General features: G+C 44.0%; 1 protein-coding gene across 1 annotated transcript in view; it reads right to left on the bottom strand.

Moving 5' to 3' along the window:
* Positions 1-17,423, bottom strand: part of LOC121008604 (glutaminase kidney isoform, mitochondrial-like) — a 1,417,393-nt gene that overhangs the window by 784,352 nt on the left and 615,618 nt on the right. The window contains exon 9 of the mRNA XM_040441254.1: positions 8,382-8,440. Within this exon, the coding sequence (XP_040297188.1) occupies positions 8,382-8,440 (59 nt within the window). The remainder of the gene's footprint in view (positions 1-8,381; positions 8,441-17,423) is intronic.

The raw sequence follows: 17,423 nt of genomic DNA, 5'->3' as shown, positions 1-17,423 counted from the left end.
TTGCATATCACACAGTATACATGGAAAAAATAAATAAAAAATCCTCCAGCACTGTTGACCGCTGTTAAAATCCAAGTTTTATTCGGTATACATTAAAAGTACAGGAACACGAGCCATAACAGGTTGACACATTTTGACATCAATTGCAGACTTGGTTAAAGATTACTGGTTGCTATAGGTGTTAACATTCCAAGTGTAGGCTTTTTTCACACATGAAAACAGGCAACGCAGAAGCCTCTAGTGTTACTGGGAACAGTTATCGGATAAAAAAACATACATTAACTGAAACACAACTAATGTAGTTTATGTAGCCAGCTGCAAGGAGTATAACCTTCAGTATGTAGGGTGCACCACCAATAGTCTGAAAATACACGAGAAAACATTTCCATGGTACACCAGGGAAATGTGGCCAGATTGGAAGTTACAGGCATTGAAAGAGTCTTTAACCCCTGCAGGGGAGGTGACTTGCTTAGAAAGGTATTGAATCATGAATCCTATTCAAATTTTATGTTAGCCAGCAAAATCATAGACTTGATCTGATATTTGAATATTGAATGGATACTCCTATTCCCGTATCTGTATTTATGTGTACCTGTCAAGTTCCCTCCAGTGACAGAGGTTAGATGATCTGAGAGACTGGCTGCACGTTAGGTCATCTGACAACGTATCTGTTTTCACTTGTTGCAGTGTTGTTGTTGGTAATGACCACACCTCTTGTCTCAGGTGTAGCTTGTGGTCATTACTGCTCCTCTATTTAGTCTGGACTCACACTTCATACCATGCGGTTGATATTATCTGCCTAGAGTTGGAAGAGCTGGTGTGTGGTACTCATCTGAGTTCCTGCTCATCCATTTTCTATTGAAGATAAGTGTACTTTTCTTGGTATTTTGTTGCTCCCATTTGCTCATTGTTTACTAGGCCTCAGGGAGACGCTGGTTAGTTCATCTGGGAAGGAGCCAGTAGTATCAGACCCTGTCACTAATCCTAGGGCTTTTCAGGGTTACTAAGGCCTAGGTTTCCAGTGTATCAATATTCCCACCTTCAGGATCTATTCATACTGACAGGAGTCAGGGCAAGATTTAGTGTTTCCTTAGGTGGTCTCCATTTACCTTTCCCTAGCCTTCAGGCCTAGTTCCTGGTCATTTTCCTTCTATTATCATCCTTCTATTGTCATTCTGGATTTCCTCCCCTCCCCTGTGACAGTATATTTCTTTTATGCTTGGATATGCATGGTTTTAAGTTTGTATATGACATGGATTGGATGGATTAACTATGCGCACACACGTGAGGGCACATGTCTGGACGGGATTACTTGCTCTTTTTTTTGTAAATCTCTTTTTATTATTTCAAGTTCAGCAAAAAGAAAATCACAATATGACAATCCACAAAATTGACTTGGATTATACATTATTGAAGATTACAGTAGTTACAATATATGGACATCACATCCTGACTTCAATAAACCTTCAGAGTATATTCAAACAAGTGAACAAGTAACATAGGATGTATACAGGGGGAGTGGGGGAGGAAAGGAGAAAGGATGACAGGGAAAGGACATAAGGCACTTGAAGTTGAGCAAATAAGGTTAACCCTTAAAGGGTGATGTTATCAAAAGTGTACACTGATGTGTGCAGCATGTAGAGAAGAAATAGTGAAAGCAAGAAATTTATCCCAATTAATGTGAAGTATCAGTCCTAACCTCTTCCTTTAATAACTGATCTAAAATCTTGGTATCTCTTGCCTCCTGTGCTTTTTTCCAAGGAGACCAAACCTCTAAGTTTTTAACTCTATTGCCATGGGCCCAGCCTAATAATTCTTCTAACCTATGCAGTTGCTGCATTCTGTCATACCACATTTTTAGATCTGGGGGGTTAGTATCCCTCCACTTAGAGGGAATGAGCAATTTTGCAGTGGCAATCATATGTGTTGGAAGGTTATGTTTTGAAGGACGGAAAACAGGGGTTGGAATCCATAGCAATACTAATTCAGGGGAGAGTGTTATGGAGGTGGAACAGATCGAGTTAATGGACCGCTCAACATCCTTCCAAAATTGCGTTAGAAGAGAACAAGACCACCAGATATGAATCATAGAACCTTCTTCCGCATGGCATCTCCAACATTGATTATTAGGGGAGAGACCTATGGAAAATAAGTACGCTGGAGTTCTATACCACCTTGTGACAGTTTTATAGGAATTTTCTTGAAAGCGAGTGCATGTGGAGAACCCAGTTGCATGAGACAGGATGTATGAAGATTCAGTATCAGTAAAACATCTCCCTTAATCTTTTTCCCCATTGACGTAAGAAATATGGTTTAGCTCTACTGGACATGTTCAATAAATTATTATATGTGATAGATAGGGACTTCTTCAGGGGTTTAGGTAATATAGAAAAATTTTCCAGCCACGTAGGTTCAGAGAACTTAAAATCTGGGTTTTTCTCATACTTCTTGCATGTGTTTCTAAAGTCCCATTTTTGAATTGGGGTAGGTGGTTTTCTACCTAACCTGGTGCAAATGTCATCCAAAGGCAAAATGTGGTTGGATTCCACCATCTCACCTATTCTAACTCCTCCTAAAGAGTGCCACCAGCTTTTTTCCCTACCACCCATCTTATCAGAGAGATAGGGGATCACATTAAGCGGGGCTAATTTAGATAATTTACACCCCTTAGAGGTGGCTACTGGAGAATTACGATGACTAAGAAGCATATTTTTGGTTAGTATGCCCATCTCCGGACAAAGAGAGAGAGGAGCATCCTGAGACCACAAAATAGCATTCCTGTGTATCCCGAGCAATACCCTCTCTATATCAAGAAAGGGAGCGTTTATTTTTTCATTAGTTAGTAGCGCCCATCTCGCTAATTGAATGGCTCTGTTATATAATGCCAAATCTGGCAGTGATATACCCCCTTTATGTCTTCTCTGGGAGAGAATAGAATATGCTAATCTAGGTCGCTTAGTATTCCACAGGAAGGAGGAGAACATACTTCTAATCTGGGAATAATAGGAAGTAGGGATATGTATCGGAAGGGCCTGGAATAAATATAGAAATTGAGGTACGGCAAATGTAGAGAGAAGGTTTTTCCTTCCAAACCATGACATATAAGGCACTTTTAGTGATGTGATGAAGGATCTAATTTTAGAGATTAATGGGGTATAATTGAGCTTAAACAATAGGTTCAAATTGGAGGGGACATTTACACCTAAAAACTTAATTGATGAAGTGGGCCACCTAAACACAGAGGAGCGTTTAAGTGTGGTTAAGACATTATTTGGTATGTTGATAGGAAGGGCTTCTGATTTAGATTTTTTTTTTTTTAAAGTTGGATACTGGACTATATTTATCAAACAGAGACATAATGGTAGGGAGTGCTTCCTCAGGGTTGGAAATTACTAATAAAAGGTCATCTGCAAATGCTGCAGATCTATGATGATATTGACCAAGGGATATGCCTTGTATTTTATCTGATTGCCTAATTTTAAGAAGGAACATTTCTAGACAAAGGATGAAGAGGGCTGGTGATAGGGGGCAGCCTTGCCTGGTCCCGTTTTTGATGGGGAAGGCATCCGACAGGGTCCCATTAACCAATACCTGAGCTGTAGGACATGAATACAGCGAAAAAATTGCTGAGACAAATGTCAAGGGCAAACCAAATTTCAGCAAGGTGGCTCTCATAAAATCCCAGTTTACTCTGTCGAATGCCTTCTCCGCATCTGTTCCCAATAATAACATAGGTGTATTTGTAACTTGAGCATTGTGAATTAAATGGATCACTCTCCAGATATTATGTTTCCCCTCCCTACCTGGGACAAACCCTACTTGTTCAGGGTCGATAAGTTTGTTAAGTAGAGGGGAAATCCTGTACGCTAATAATTTAGACCACCATTTTAGGTCGCAATTTAGTAACGAGATAGGCCTGTAGCTCCCGCACTTCTCAGGGTCCTTTCCTTCTTTATGTAAGATAGTTATATGTGCCCTTAAGGCCTGGGGAGCCAAAGACGCACCCCTCAACAGTGAGTTGCATAAATTAGTGAAGTGGGGAACTTCTTGTAATAAATGATGGGGAGGCCGTCTGGACCCGGGCTCTTCCCTATGGGGATAGAACCAAGGATCTTATCCACCTCAGATATGGAAAAAGGCTCAAGGAGCGTCTGCCGTTCCTCATCTGAAAGAGAGGGGGCCTTAATTGAGGATAGGAATTTTTCAATAAGGCTCATATTGGATGTCCCTAGTGGGTCCAAATCAGTATTTGGTGCAGCGAGATTGTATAAATTAGAGTAAAACGTCTGAAAAGATTTGGCAATAAGGGGAGTGGAAGTGACTCTCAAGGATGGGTCACTCTTAATTGATGAAATGAATGTTTTTTCCCTCCTTTTTTTAATTAAATGGGCCATCATTTTGTTTCCTTTGTCCCCATGTTCATATATTTTACTCTTTAAGCGTAAAAGGGACTTGGCTTCTTTTATATTAAGTAGGTCTTTCACCTTACGTCTTAAAATTGTCAGGGCTTCTTTGTGGGCTTCATATGGATGCAGTGTCCAGGTAATTTAAAAGTCCGCAGATTATATCCCTAGGTGGACCCCCGTCAGACGGTTTTGAACTCAGGGCTCTGTGTGCTCTCTCAATTATTATCTGGGAGGCTTTTTCCTCTCCCACTAGTGAGGCAAAAATGGCTGTAACCACTCTAGTGATCTCCCCAGGGGGAACGTCCTCAGGCACTCCTCTTATGCGGACATTCTTCCGCCTGCTCCTATTCTCCTGGTCTTCCAAATGGAGAAGAGCAGAAGTGATGTAGGAGTTATGGCCCTGCAGAAACTTCTGTACCGCTTCCCCATGCGAGGCTATCGCAACCTGCGTTTCTTCTAATGCCATGACGCGCCCCCCGATTTGTTTTACCTCGGTCTTGATATCCGAAATGTCTCTGTGTAGGGGTTGTAGCGCTTTATATAGCGTCTTCTTAAAGAAGGCTCTAGATAGCGGGAGATCCACATTATCTGCTCCTTCCGACATGGCGCATGAACTCTCGCCGTCTGAATCTTCGGTCTGCGCGGCAGCTCTGGCACCTTCCGGCGCCATCTTGGACCTGTGTGCCAGGGAAAAACTTCTCTTTTTGAGAAAACGATCCATCTCTGCTTGAGTATGACTCGATTTTTGCATGCCTGGGGTCGAGTCGCTTCTGTCCTTGTTAGTTTTCACCATGTTAGTGGAGTATAGCACCCGTTATGCTGGAAGAACAGCGGCGTCTGTGAGGAGCTCAGAGATCAGGCGTCCATCTCGGCTCGCGGCTAGCTCCGCCCCCCTACTTGCTCTTTTAACCGTTAGGATACCGGAGGTTTTTCATTTTTGCAGTTTAATTTTTCTTCCCCATCTTCCTTGAGTGATAACTTTTATTTTTCTGTTCACATACTCATATGAGGGCTTATTTTTTTGCGGGACAAGTTGTACTTTCTAATGCCACCATTTAATATGGCATACAATGTAGTGGGAAGCAGGAAAAAAAAAAATCTAATGGGGAGGAATTGAAAAAAATATATATATTTCTTCCACCGTTTTACGGGTTAACTTCATACGGCGTTCCCTTTGCAGCAAAACTGACCTGTTCCCTTCAACAGCAAAAGAATCACAGGTGGCACTGCTGATGCGTGTTCACACTGGTGCGTGCCTGCACAAGCCTCTCGATAGCTCCAAACAAAAACCAACAAGGTGGTGCACAATCCAAAAGATAAAGTCATTAAATCTTGCAAACTGAGAATAAGAAAAAATAGGCAGCACTCACCAATGGTTCATTTGCTTCTTTATTTCAAGCAGACAAGTGCTTCATGCGGCAAGGTAGCAGTTAGCCAGATTCACATACCAGAGGCGACAGCCGTTTCGCTCACGAGTGATCGTGCTTCCTCAGGCCACTACAGGTGCACGCCCATACGTGCTGACCTCTTATACCCCGGCGTCAGGTTGCCATGGAAACCCACAACAACCAGGCGCTGTGCACACAAGAGATCATTAATAAACATGTTACAACAAAGAGATGCAATATTACAAAAAATGCATTTAAATCATTGCGGTCATTCAGACCAAGCTGACCTGTTGCTCCTTTACAAATGATCCACTTTGCTTCTTTTTGCAAAAGGGTGAGGTGTCTGTCTCCTCCCTGAACTGGGTATGGGACAGTCTCTATCCCAGTAAACTGCAGTGCTTTCACATTACCTCCATGTACCTTTCTCACATGGCCAATTAGTCTGGTGCAACCTCTTCCCGTCTTTATAGAGTTAAAGTGTTCCCTGATCCTCTCAAATAAACATCTGATGGTCTTTCCCACATAGAAGTGGCCACAATCACACATCAAAACATATACTACATAAGTACTTCTACAGTTTATGAAATTAGTGATCCGTTTTGTGATGGGACCTATTTTGACAAACCTGTAATGGCCCGATGAAGCACGATCACTCGTGTGCGAAACGGCCGTCGCCACTGGTATGTGAATCTGGCTAACTGCTACCTTGCCGCATGAAGCACTTGTGAGCTTGAAATAAAGAAGCAAATGAACCATTGGTGAGTGCTGCCTATTTTTTCTTCATCTCAGTTTGCATGACCTGTTCCCTTTGTTCTCTGGGTCAGTATAATTACAAAAATACCACATATGTATAGGTTTTTTTATGTCTAAATAGTGTAAAAATAAATTAAAACTTTGAAAAAACTAATTCTTTTTACATCACCATATTATTACCCCAATAACTCTTTATGCTTACATCTACTGAGCGCCATAGTGTGGTTCACTGTGACGTGGTTTGCCGTGTAGGCTGCCTGCACGCCTTTTACGTACTGTCTGCGGGTGATTCTGTGTAGGCTGGTTGCTTTAGGCTGCGTGCTGGCTGCGGTATCTTGTGTGTGCGTGTACCCCCCTTTGGCTGCATTGTCTGCCTGTGGGTATTTAGGTCTGTTGCGCTCTTCCGTACTGGCTGCGGTGTTCCGTGTATGCTGGTTGATAGGGGCAACGTCCTGTATCGCAGCTAGGTAGGCTACGGTTTCTGGTTACACCTGACCTTATTTGGTACCTCCCCATTTTGGTTCTCCTGGGGTTAACCTCCCCGGTTCAGTTCCTGGGTGTATCCTTTCAGGTGCGCTTGTTAGGCTGCTATTTCTACCTTTGAGCGTGGAGTGTTGAGGTCAGTCTACCTATGTCATGTCTTGTGGGTGTTTCACCCTTTTGCTCTGTCAGGTCTGTCTGACCATCTACGTCTCGGTATGTGCCACCTGGTTCTGCATTTTTGTCTTCTGTCCTGTACCATGCTATGCCTTTTCCCTGTACCTTTCTATGTCTTGTCCATGCTTTGTACCATGCCTTGTATCATGCCTTGTTTCTGTCCTTTATTTGTTCGCCTAGCAGTACGTAACTGCGTCTTGTCCATGTTCACCTAGCAGTGCGTAACTGCATCTGAATAGCCTAGCAGAGCTGATCTGCATCTGTTCCTGTTCATGTCTGTTCCATGTTCCTGTTATTGTTTGTCTGGCAGTCCTTACTGCTTCTGGTATTCCGTTCATGTCTGCTTCTGTTCTTATCAGTCCATGTCCGCCTTCGGAAGAGGATTCCTGTGTTCCCCGGAGGGGGAATGCCCCTTCGCTACCAGCATGCAGCGGAAAGCGTCTGCTGCATGCTGGTAGCGAAGGGGTTAAAGGAAGGTGGATTAGTAGAACAGTAGGCCATGACTAAGACTTGATGTTGAAATGTGTCAACCTGTTATGGCTCGTGTTCCTGTAGTTTTAATGTATACCGAATAAAACTTGGATTTTAACAGTGGACGATAGTGCTGGAGTATCTGTAAAGAAAAAATCAAGGCAACTGGACTTACTGTACAGTTGCCTTGATTTATTCTTTACAGATATACCATGACCTGGATAAATGAGAACCTTCACAGAGATAGTGCTGGAGGACTTTTTTTTTTTACTATTGCACGTTTCCTGTATCGGGAGCTCCATGCATGTCTCTTGCTAGCTGCGGGTGAGCTGATGAACTTTTTTGTGTATTAACAGAGTATACATGGTCATACACAGCAATCTATGCTTGGCTCATGCAGCTGTTTAGCATATATTTACATAGGTCAGTGGCTCTATTTTCAGCAAATATGTAATGTGAAAACTAGGTTTGATCAGACCCTTACAGCCAGACACAGTTTAGTAAAGCGAAGGATGTGAATATGGCTGCTCTTCTGGGAGACACTGAAGAATAATTTTTATATTTGGCAGTTTTGATTGCAATATGAAACATAACAGAATCAAAACAGGGCAGGGAATTAACAGAGGAACTGCTGGATATCTAATTGGTTTATTGTTTATGCTTCATGTTTAAGAATATGGAACATTTAATTATATTGTATACTTACGTGGCATTGCTGAATCCAACATATTCATTACCTGCCATCTTATTTAGGAACTGCATTACCTAGAACAAGTAAAAAGAAATCAAGATAAGCAGACTGATTTTACTAAGAAGTAGGAAAACACTCAACTAATTAGGAACCCACAACTACACAGCCTGTGCCAGACATTATACTTTGTTGCTGTTGAGATTCTACAACCTTATTATACTTGCTGTATTAGTCCATAAGCTAAGAATAGAACAGAAAATGTTGGAGAAGCATAGTAACAAGTATTTATTACTTTCACCGTCGAGGACGTATATAATATTACATGTAATGCATATGTAATATACATGTATGTAAATGTAATATGTAATTTACTGTATGTGTATAATTAGTGATTACCCAGTTTATGATTTATTGGAAAGACTGAAAATAAAATATATATGTATATAACTACTCACAAAAAGTTAAGGATATTTGGCTTGTGGGTGAAATTTCAGGATGAACCTAAAATGCACTCTAACCTTTACAGATGAAACCAATGTGATCTCTAAACTTTTGAATGCACGTGTCCAACTGTTCAATGTTTCAGTACTTTTTGCACAACTTGCTGTTCTCTAACAAGGAGCTTAATGGCAAAATTCACAACAGGTGTTTTATCCATAAATCGCCCAATACATTTCCTGGTTCAATTAGAATTGGTATTTAAATAGTCCTCCTAATCATGCGGTTCACATTTTGACATCATGAGGGCAAGAAAACAACAAAAAAATTGATCAACAGTAGCTCGCCATTGCCAGGCTTTAAGCAGGATGTTCTCAGACGGAAGTGGCTACTGAGCTTAGAGTGTCACAGAGTGTCATCAGTAGGTTGCAACAGAGACACAGACAGACTGGAGGAGTCACAGAAAGGCATAGAAGTGGAGGTTCTTTGGCCACATACCACACTGATGGCCGCTTCATTGTGAACAATGCCCTGCGGAAACGGATGATGAATGCCACAAAACTACAGGCACATTTATGGGAGGATGAGAGGCACCCAAGTGTCATGTCATACCATTTGAAACCGTTTCCATCAGCATGGTCTGCGTGCTAGATTACCTGCAAGGGCAACTGGCCCCAGGTGTACCTACCACTGGGGCTTTACTCTACAGCTGATAGCTAGAAAAGATGGCAAGCTGGCCGTTTTCCAGACATTAGGGCTCCATAAATTACTTGGAACTTCGGTTTACCCGCAATTCAACGCAGATGGCAAGTGGTCGGTCCCAAACTGCAAAGGGCTTATCGCTGCATATTTAAGACTGTGCTCATTCTTGCTGTATGGTGTTTTCCTAGGTTTGATTTCTCCAGTTATGAGCACCTACTGCTGGTTCTAGCGTTGTTTGGTTTTATTTGCCATTTTTACATGCTTGTCATGCATAATGATGAGAGGTGGGGCAGTACCGTTCTTGACCTAATACATTATATAATGTATGCTCCTTGCAATGTGTTTAGACATTACCTGATTGTTTTTTTTTTTTATGTTTAATGTTTTTTTTTATATATACATATAAGGCTCCTAGTAGCCCTTTTGTTTTTACTGAAGGAGTGAGTACAGAGCAGTTGCACCATCAGTTTCTTTTCTCCCACTCGGGGCTGATAGCTTGATGCTTTAATGACAACCTCCTCAACAACCCTCTCTGTCTCACTGACCTTAGGTCATCCATAGCAGAATTTGACCGCAACCACTTCCTAGACCCTACTTCTGCTCCTTATAAATGGGAAGCCCTTAAAAGTTTCCTTAGAGGGATCTGCATTTCTCGTGGCTCCATAGTAAAAAAGAAAAATCTGCATGTACAGTCAGGTCCATAAATATTGGGACATCAACACAATTCTAACATTTTTGGCTCTATACACCACCACAATGGATTTGAAATGAAACGAACAAGATGTGCTTTAACTGCAGACTGTCAGCTTTAATTTGAGAGTATTTACATCCAAATAAGGTAAACAGTGTAGGAATTACAACAGTTTGCATATGTGCCTCCCACTTGTTAAGGAACCAAAAGTAATGGGATAATTGGCTTCTCAGCTGTTCCATGGCCAGGTGTGTGTTATTCCCTCATTATCCCAATTACAATGAGCAGATAAAAGGTCCAGAGTTCATTTCAAGTGTGCTATTTGCATTTGGAATCTGTTGCTGTCAACTCTCAAGATGAGATCCAAAGAGCTGTCACTATCAGTGAAGCAAGCCATCATTAGGCTTAAAAAACAAAACAAACCCATCAGAGAGATAGCAAAAACATTAGGCATGGCCAAAATAACTGTTTGGAACATTCTTAAAAAGAAGAAATGCACCGGTGAGCTCAGCAACACCAAAAGACCCGGAAGTATGGAGAAGGAAAGGAACTGCTCATGATCCTAAGCATACCACCTTATCAGTGAAGCATGGTGGTGGTAGTGTCATGGCGTGGGCATGTATGGTTGCCAATGGAACTGGTTCTCTTGTGTTCATTGATGATGTGACTGCTGACGAAAGCAGCAGGATGAATTCTGAAGTGTTTCGGGCAATATTATCTACTCATATTCAGCCAAATGCTTCAGAACTCATTGGACGGCGCTTAGGTGATGGAATCCCTAGCCAATGCAACAAAACACATCCATTCAGGGACTTTCAGTGTGAGGTGAGGAACATAAATTATCCCTGTTTGCCAATGACCTCCTCCTCTATTTCCCTTTCATCTATGGAAGTTCAACATCTGTTTGAGGCCATGCCCTTCTGCTGGAAAGATTGTTCAGTTAAATACTTATACATTCACCTGCCATCTGACCCTTCCCAATTTTTTCCCCTTAATTTTAAACCCTTTTTAACTTCCTTAGAATCAGATCTACACAAGTGGTCCTCGCTTCCTCTGTCTTGGTTCTAATGTAGGGCTAATGTAATCAAACTGCCCAAATTATTATATCTTTTTCAAACCCTCTTGTTCCATCTAAATCTTTCTTTTCAAGATTGAGAAGGATAGTTTGTTTTCTTTTATTTGGAAAAGGTCAAGACCTCGTTTGAGACACTCCATACTTACATAACCAAGAACTAGGGGTGGCATAGGCCTCTCTGATTTCCACTGTTACTACAAGTCAGCTATCAGCACATGTGTGCTGGAACTCTTTCATAGGGGCGGATTAAGGGCATGATATCTACCCAACTCGGGCCCCTCCCTCCATTTTAGTTAAAAATAATTCTGAAGAGGCTTCATGAGCGCCACAGTCTTTTCCTAGGCCATATGACATCACATTCATCTTTCACATAACCTAGCTGCAGTTCAGTCCCATCTGAGTGATTGGGGCTGAGCTGCAATACCAAGCACAGTGCTATCAAATGGACAGCGATGTGCTTGGTAAGGAGCAAAGAGGCTGCAGCACTCACTGGGAAATCACAGTCTCCTCAAACAGCTGAACTATTGTGTTATGTGGGGTGTTACATAGGACTGCATGGAACATCTACTACATTATCTGCACTGTAGGAGAGTCCCCGGGATAATAATGGACGGAGGATACGCTCCACCAGAGGTCCTGGCCTCGGTGGAGTAAGAACCGGATTATTGCGGTTACAGCGGGGAATGCTGCTGGCGCAGCGTGTCCGAGCTGGTTCTTACTGGGAACAGGTAAAGAGTAGGGTGGGTGCCTGTTCACCATGGCCAGCCCAGGTTTTTTGTGGAGCTGGGCCTTTGAAGAACCCAGCCTGCTGAAGATGGGGGGTGGGGTGTGTCTTGCTGTGCTGGAGATTTTGACAGACAGAGTCGATGCTGACCAAGGAGAGACTGGGCGCAACACAAACTGAAGGATAGCCCTGGGACATGTGGTGCCACTAGCCGAAGGGCCTCCGTCCTGAGGGAGATAAAGGCAGGTAGCATAGAAGCCTGCAAAACCGGTGTGTTTCATACAGATACAAGGTGACTCAAACCTGCTGTTTGTTTGCTATGGAAGGACTTTTTGTTCTATGCTCTACGTGGATACGCCCCTGTGTGGTCTGCACATTGCCTGTTATGCATTGGGTGTGAATAAAGTCACGGTGTATCACAAAGACTGTCTGTGATTGCCTCAATACTGACGTCGCTACCGTAGCCTACAACGAGCACAAACCTACAGCACACAGGAAGTTATCACTTATCTGGGCTGTTACATAGGACTGCAGGTGACAAATAAAAATTTTAATTGCCAAATTTAAAATACATATGATTATGATAAAAATGACTTGGAGGAGAAGATGAGATGCAGGTCACAGCAGTGAGCCAGCTCTACATACAGTACATATTGGGACATCGACACAATTCTAACATTTTGGCTCTATACACCACCACAATGGATTTTAACTGAAACAAAAAAGATGTGCTTTAACTGCAGACTGTCAGCTTTAATTTGAGGGTATTTACATCCAAATCAGGTGAACAGTGCAGGAATTACAACAGTTTGCATATAAGCCTCCCACTTGTTAAGGGTCCAAAAGTAATGGGACAAATAGCTTCTCAGCTGTTCCATGGCCAGGTGTGTGTTATTCTTTCATTATCCCAATTACAATGAGCAGATAAAAGGTCCAGAGTTCATTTCAAGTGTGCTATTTGCATTTGGAATCTGTTGCTGTCAACTCTCAAGATGAGATCCAAAGAGCTGTCACTATCAGTGAAGCAAGCCATAATTAGGCTAAAAATACAAAACAAACCCATCAGAGATAGCAAAAACATTAGGCATGGCCAAAACAACTGTTTAGAACATTCTTAAAAAGAAGGAACACACCGGTGAGCTCAGAAACACCAAAAGACCCGGAAGACCACGGAAAACAACTGTGGTCGATGACCAAAGAATTCGTTCCCTGGTGAAGAAAACACCCTTCACAACAGTTGGCCAGATCAAGAACACTCTCCAGGAGGTAGGTGTATGTGTGTCAAAGTCAACAAGAGAAGACTTCACCAGAGTAAAAAGAGAGGGTTCACCACAAGATGTAAACCATTGGTGAGCCTCAAAAACAGGAAGGCCAGATTAGAGTTTGCCAAACGACATTTAAAAAAGCCTTCAGCAAAGCATGGTGGTGGTAGTGTCATGGCGTGGGCATGTATGGCTGCCAATAGAACTGGTTCTCTCGTATTTATGGATGATGTGACTGCTGACGAAAGCAGCAGGATGAATTCTGAAGTGTTTCGGGCAATATTATCTGCTCATATTCAGCCAAATGCTTCAGAACTCATTGGACGGCGCTTCACAGTGCAGATGGACAATGACCCAAAGCATACTGCAAAAGCAACCAAAGAGTTTTTTAAGGGAAAGAAGTGGAATGTTATGCAATGGCCAAGTCAATCACCTGACCTGAATCCGATTGAACATGCATTTCACTTGCTGACGACAAAACTGAAGGGAAAATGCCCCAAGAACAAGCAGGAAGTGAAGACAATTGCAGTAGAGGCCTGGCAGAGCATCACCAGGGATGAAACCCAGCATCTGGCGATGTCTATGCATTCCAGACTTCAGGCTGTATTTCACTGCAAAGGATTTGCAACCAAGTATTAAAAAGTGAAAGTTTGATTTATGATTATTATTCTGTCCCATTACTTTTGGTCCCTTAACAAGTGGGAGGCACATATGCAAACTGTTGTCATTCCTACACCGTTCACCTGATTTGGATGTAAATACCCTCAAATTAAAGCTGACAGTCTGCAGTTAAAGCACATCTTGTCAGTTTCATTTCAAATTCATTGTGGTGGTGTATAGAGCCAGAAATGTTAGAATTGTGTCAATGTCCCAATATTTATGGACCTGCCTGTATAGGAGAATACGGCACCACGTACCTCTTACTTCCAGTGACATCTCCTGTCATGTAGATCTTCTCTTTCCTCTTCTCCTCCGTTTGACCCTAAACGCCATGACAAATTCTTTCAGCCGTCTCTACAGTTTGTTACACAGACACTTTAGATTGTGGTCTGCACATGAACTAGCAACAGGCTTTGCAGGCTCAGAGGGAAAGTAATGAGCTACAGCAAAAAAAACATGAGGTGTGCACAGCAGCAGACGAACAATCTCCTAATGCAGCAGCTGGTAGCCATGCAAGAGTCGGTGCGAACATCCCTGCAAGGAGTTTCAACCACGACAGCCCCAACTGTGTCTACCGCCAGGGACAAAGTCCAATCCGCCCTAAAGAAAATGGGTCCGGAAGATGATATAGAGGCATTCCTGACGGTGATCGAAAGAACCGCGGAGCAAGAGAGGCTGCCATTAGAGCCATTAGAGCAGTGGGCTGAGGTGGTGGCGCCTTTTCTGGTGGGGGTTAAGAAAAAGCTGGAGCGAATTTTACAATGGTTCTATTGGCCTGGAATATATGAGGAAGTCCGGAGGTTCTGTCAGTCCTGTCCAGTGTGTCAGGTGACTAGCCCCCAATCTCAGTATCGCAGTCCACTGGTGCCTATGCCCATTATAGAGGTGCCCTTCGAAAGGATCGCCATGGATCTGGTAGGCCCCATTATTAAATCAGCCCGAGGTCACCAACACATCCTGGTAGTGTTAGACTATGCCACACGCTATCCAGAGGCGGTCCCATTGCGCCATACGTTGGCCAAGGTAATAGCTAAAGAGCTCATGAGTATGTTCGCCTGGGTGGGGATACCAAAGGAGATTCTGACAGACCAGGGGACCCCCTTTATGTCCAAAATAACAAAGGAATTGTGTAATCTATTAAATATTAAACACCTGCACACGTCCGTCTACCATCCCCAAACCGATGGGTTAGTAGAACGGTTTAATAAGACCCTGAATTCCATGTTAAAAAGAGTCGTGGCTAAGGACGGGACTTACTGTTGCCCTATGTTTTGTTTGCGGTACAGGAAGTGCCCCAGGCGTCCACGGGGTTCCCGCCCTTCGAGTTGTTATATGGGCGACATCCGCGTGGGCTACTGGATGTCGCTAAGAAGGCATGGGAGCAACAGCCTACGCCTCATAAAAGTGTGATAGAGCACATAGGAAAAATGCAGGACCGAAGAGGGGTCGTGTTGCCGATCGTCAGTGAGCACATGGAAGCGGCACAACTGGCCCGGAGTCGGATATATAACTGATCTGCCCGGGTACGGACATTTCACCCGGGTGACCGAGTTCTTGTACGGTCGAGAGTAAATTCTTGGCCCGGTGGCAAGGACCCTATGAAGTTAAGGAGAAAGTGGGCCCAGTTGATTACAGGATATACCAGCCAGGACGGCAAAAGCCCGAACAGGTATATCATGTGAACCTACTGAAACCTTGGAGAGACAGATATAATTTTTTTTGAGACAGCCCGCCCTCTGTCTGGACGGCAGGGAGTGACCCGGGGTCACCAGGGGTTCCGGAGAACGCCGCTGGGGTGACGATAGGGGATGGACTGTTGACCAAAAAGGCACAAGAGATGAGGGAATTTGTTAGTCGGAATAGGGACGTATTCTCTGACCTTCCTGGACGTACCACCTTGATCGAGCATGACATTGTCACAGAGCGCCGTGTGAAAGTCTGCCTAAGACCATACAGAGTACTGGAGGCTCGGCGACAGGCAATTTCGCAGGAGGTAAGATTGATGCTACGTCTAGGGGTCATAGAAGACTCGAAGAGCGAGTGGGCTAGCCCGATTGTCCTTATTCCCAAACCGGATGGTTCATTATAGTTCTGTAATGATTTTAGAAAATTAAATGAAGTATCAAAATTTGACGCCTATCCCATGCCTTGGGTGGACGAGTTGATAGAGCGGATGGGAAAAGCCAGGTATTTTTTGATCCTAGATCTTACGAAAGGCTACTGGCAGGTACCTCTGACGGAGGCGACAATGGAGAAGATGGCCTTTGTTACCCCGGAGGGGCTTTTTCGGTATCGGGTGTTGCCTCTTGGGTTGAATGGCGCTCCGGCTACGTTCCAGCGTCTGATGGATGTCGTCATCAAGCCCCATCACCAGTATACCTCCGCGTATCTGGATGATATAGTCGTGTTCAGCACTGACTGGGAGGGTCATTTGTCAAAACTTCAGGCAGCGATAGATTCTCTCAGGAAGGCAGGGTTGATCGCCAACCCAAAAAAATGCTCGGTGGGGCTACAGGAAGCTCGCTATTTGGGGTATGTGATCGGACGCGGAGTCGTTAGGCCCCAAGTGAATAAAGTCGAAGCAATCCGGAATTGGCCTAGGCCCTGTACGTCCAAGCAAGTACGGTCATTTTTGGGCCTGATTGGGTATTATATAAGGTTCATTCCCCATTTTGCCACCTTGGCAGCCCAGTTAACCAGACTCTTGAAGGGTAGAAAGTCGGTGATGGTTCGCTGGGGGGAGCAGGAGGAGGAGGCGTGTTCTCCCAATTTGAAGTCGGCCCTCTGTTGGTCCCCGGTTCTGGTGACGCCCGACTTCAAGCGGGAGTTTGTAGTTCAAACAGATGCCTCGGGAGTAGGAATAGGGGCTGTGCTTTCCCAGGAGCTCAACGGCGAAGAGCACCCCATTATTTTCCTAAGCCGCAAGCTTACCCCAGCAGAAACCCGGTATAGCATCGTGGAGAAAGAGTGCCTCATAATCAAGTGGGCACTCGAGTTTCTCAGATATTACCTCTTAGGGAGGTTCCGTCTGGTGACCGACCACTCCCCTCTCCAGTGGATGAGTTGGGCTAAGGAGGGGACCGCTCGGGGTCACCAGGTGGTTATTGTCGCTCCAGAACTTTAAGTTCACTGTTGAGCACAGTGCCGACCGCTTACAGGGGAACAGAGATGTCCTGTCCCGGGTACACTGCTGTGCATGTGTTCACCCCCCTCAGGCTTGAACAGTATGTTCAAGCTCTCAGGGGTGAAAAAAAGGGGGGGATATGTAGGAGAGTCCCCAGGATAATAATGGACGGACGATACGTGCCACCAGAGGTCCTGGCCTTGGTGGAGTAAAAACCGGATTATTGCGGTTACAGCGGCAAATGCTGCTAGAGCAGCGTGTCCGGGACGGTTCTTACTAGGAACAGGTAAAGAGTAGGGTGGGTGCCTGTTCCCCACGGCCAGCCCAGGATTTTTGTGGAGCTGGGCCTTTGAAGAACCCAGCCTGCTGAAGATGGGGGGT

This window comes from Bufo bufo, chromosome 7 (genome assembly GCF_905171765.1).
Source record: "Bufo bufo chromosome 7, aBufBuf1.1, whole genome shotgun sequence".
NCBI lineage: Eukaryota > Metazoa > Chordata > Amphibia > Anura > Bufonidae > Bufo > Bufo bufo.
The sequence above is the reverse complement of the archived record's forward strand: the minus strand, read 5'-3'. Positions and strand labels throughout refer to the sequence as shown.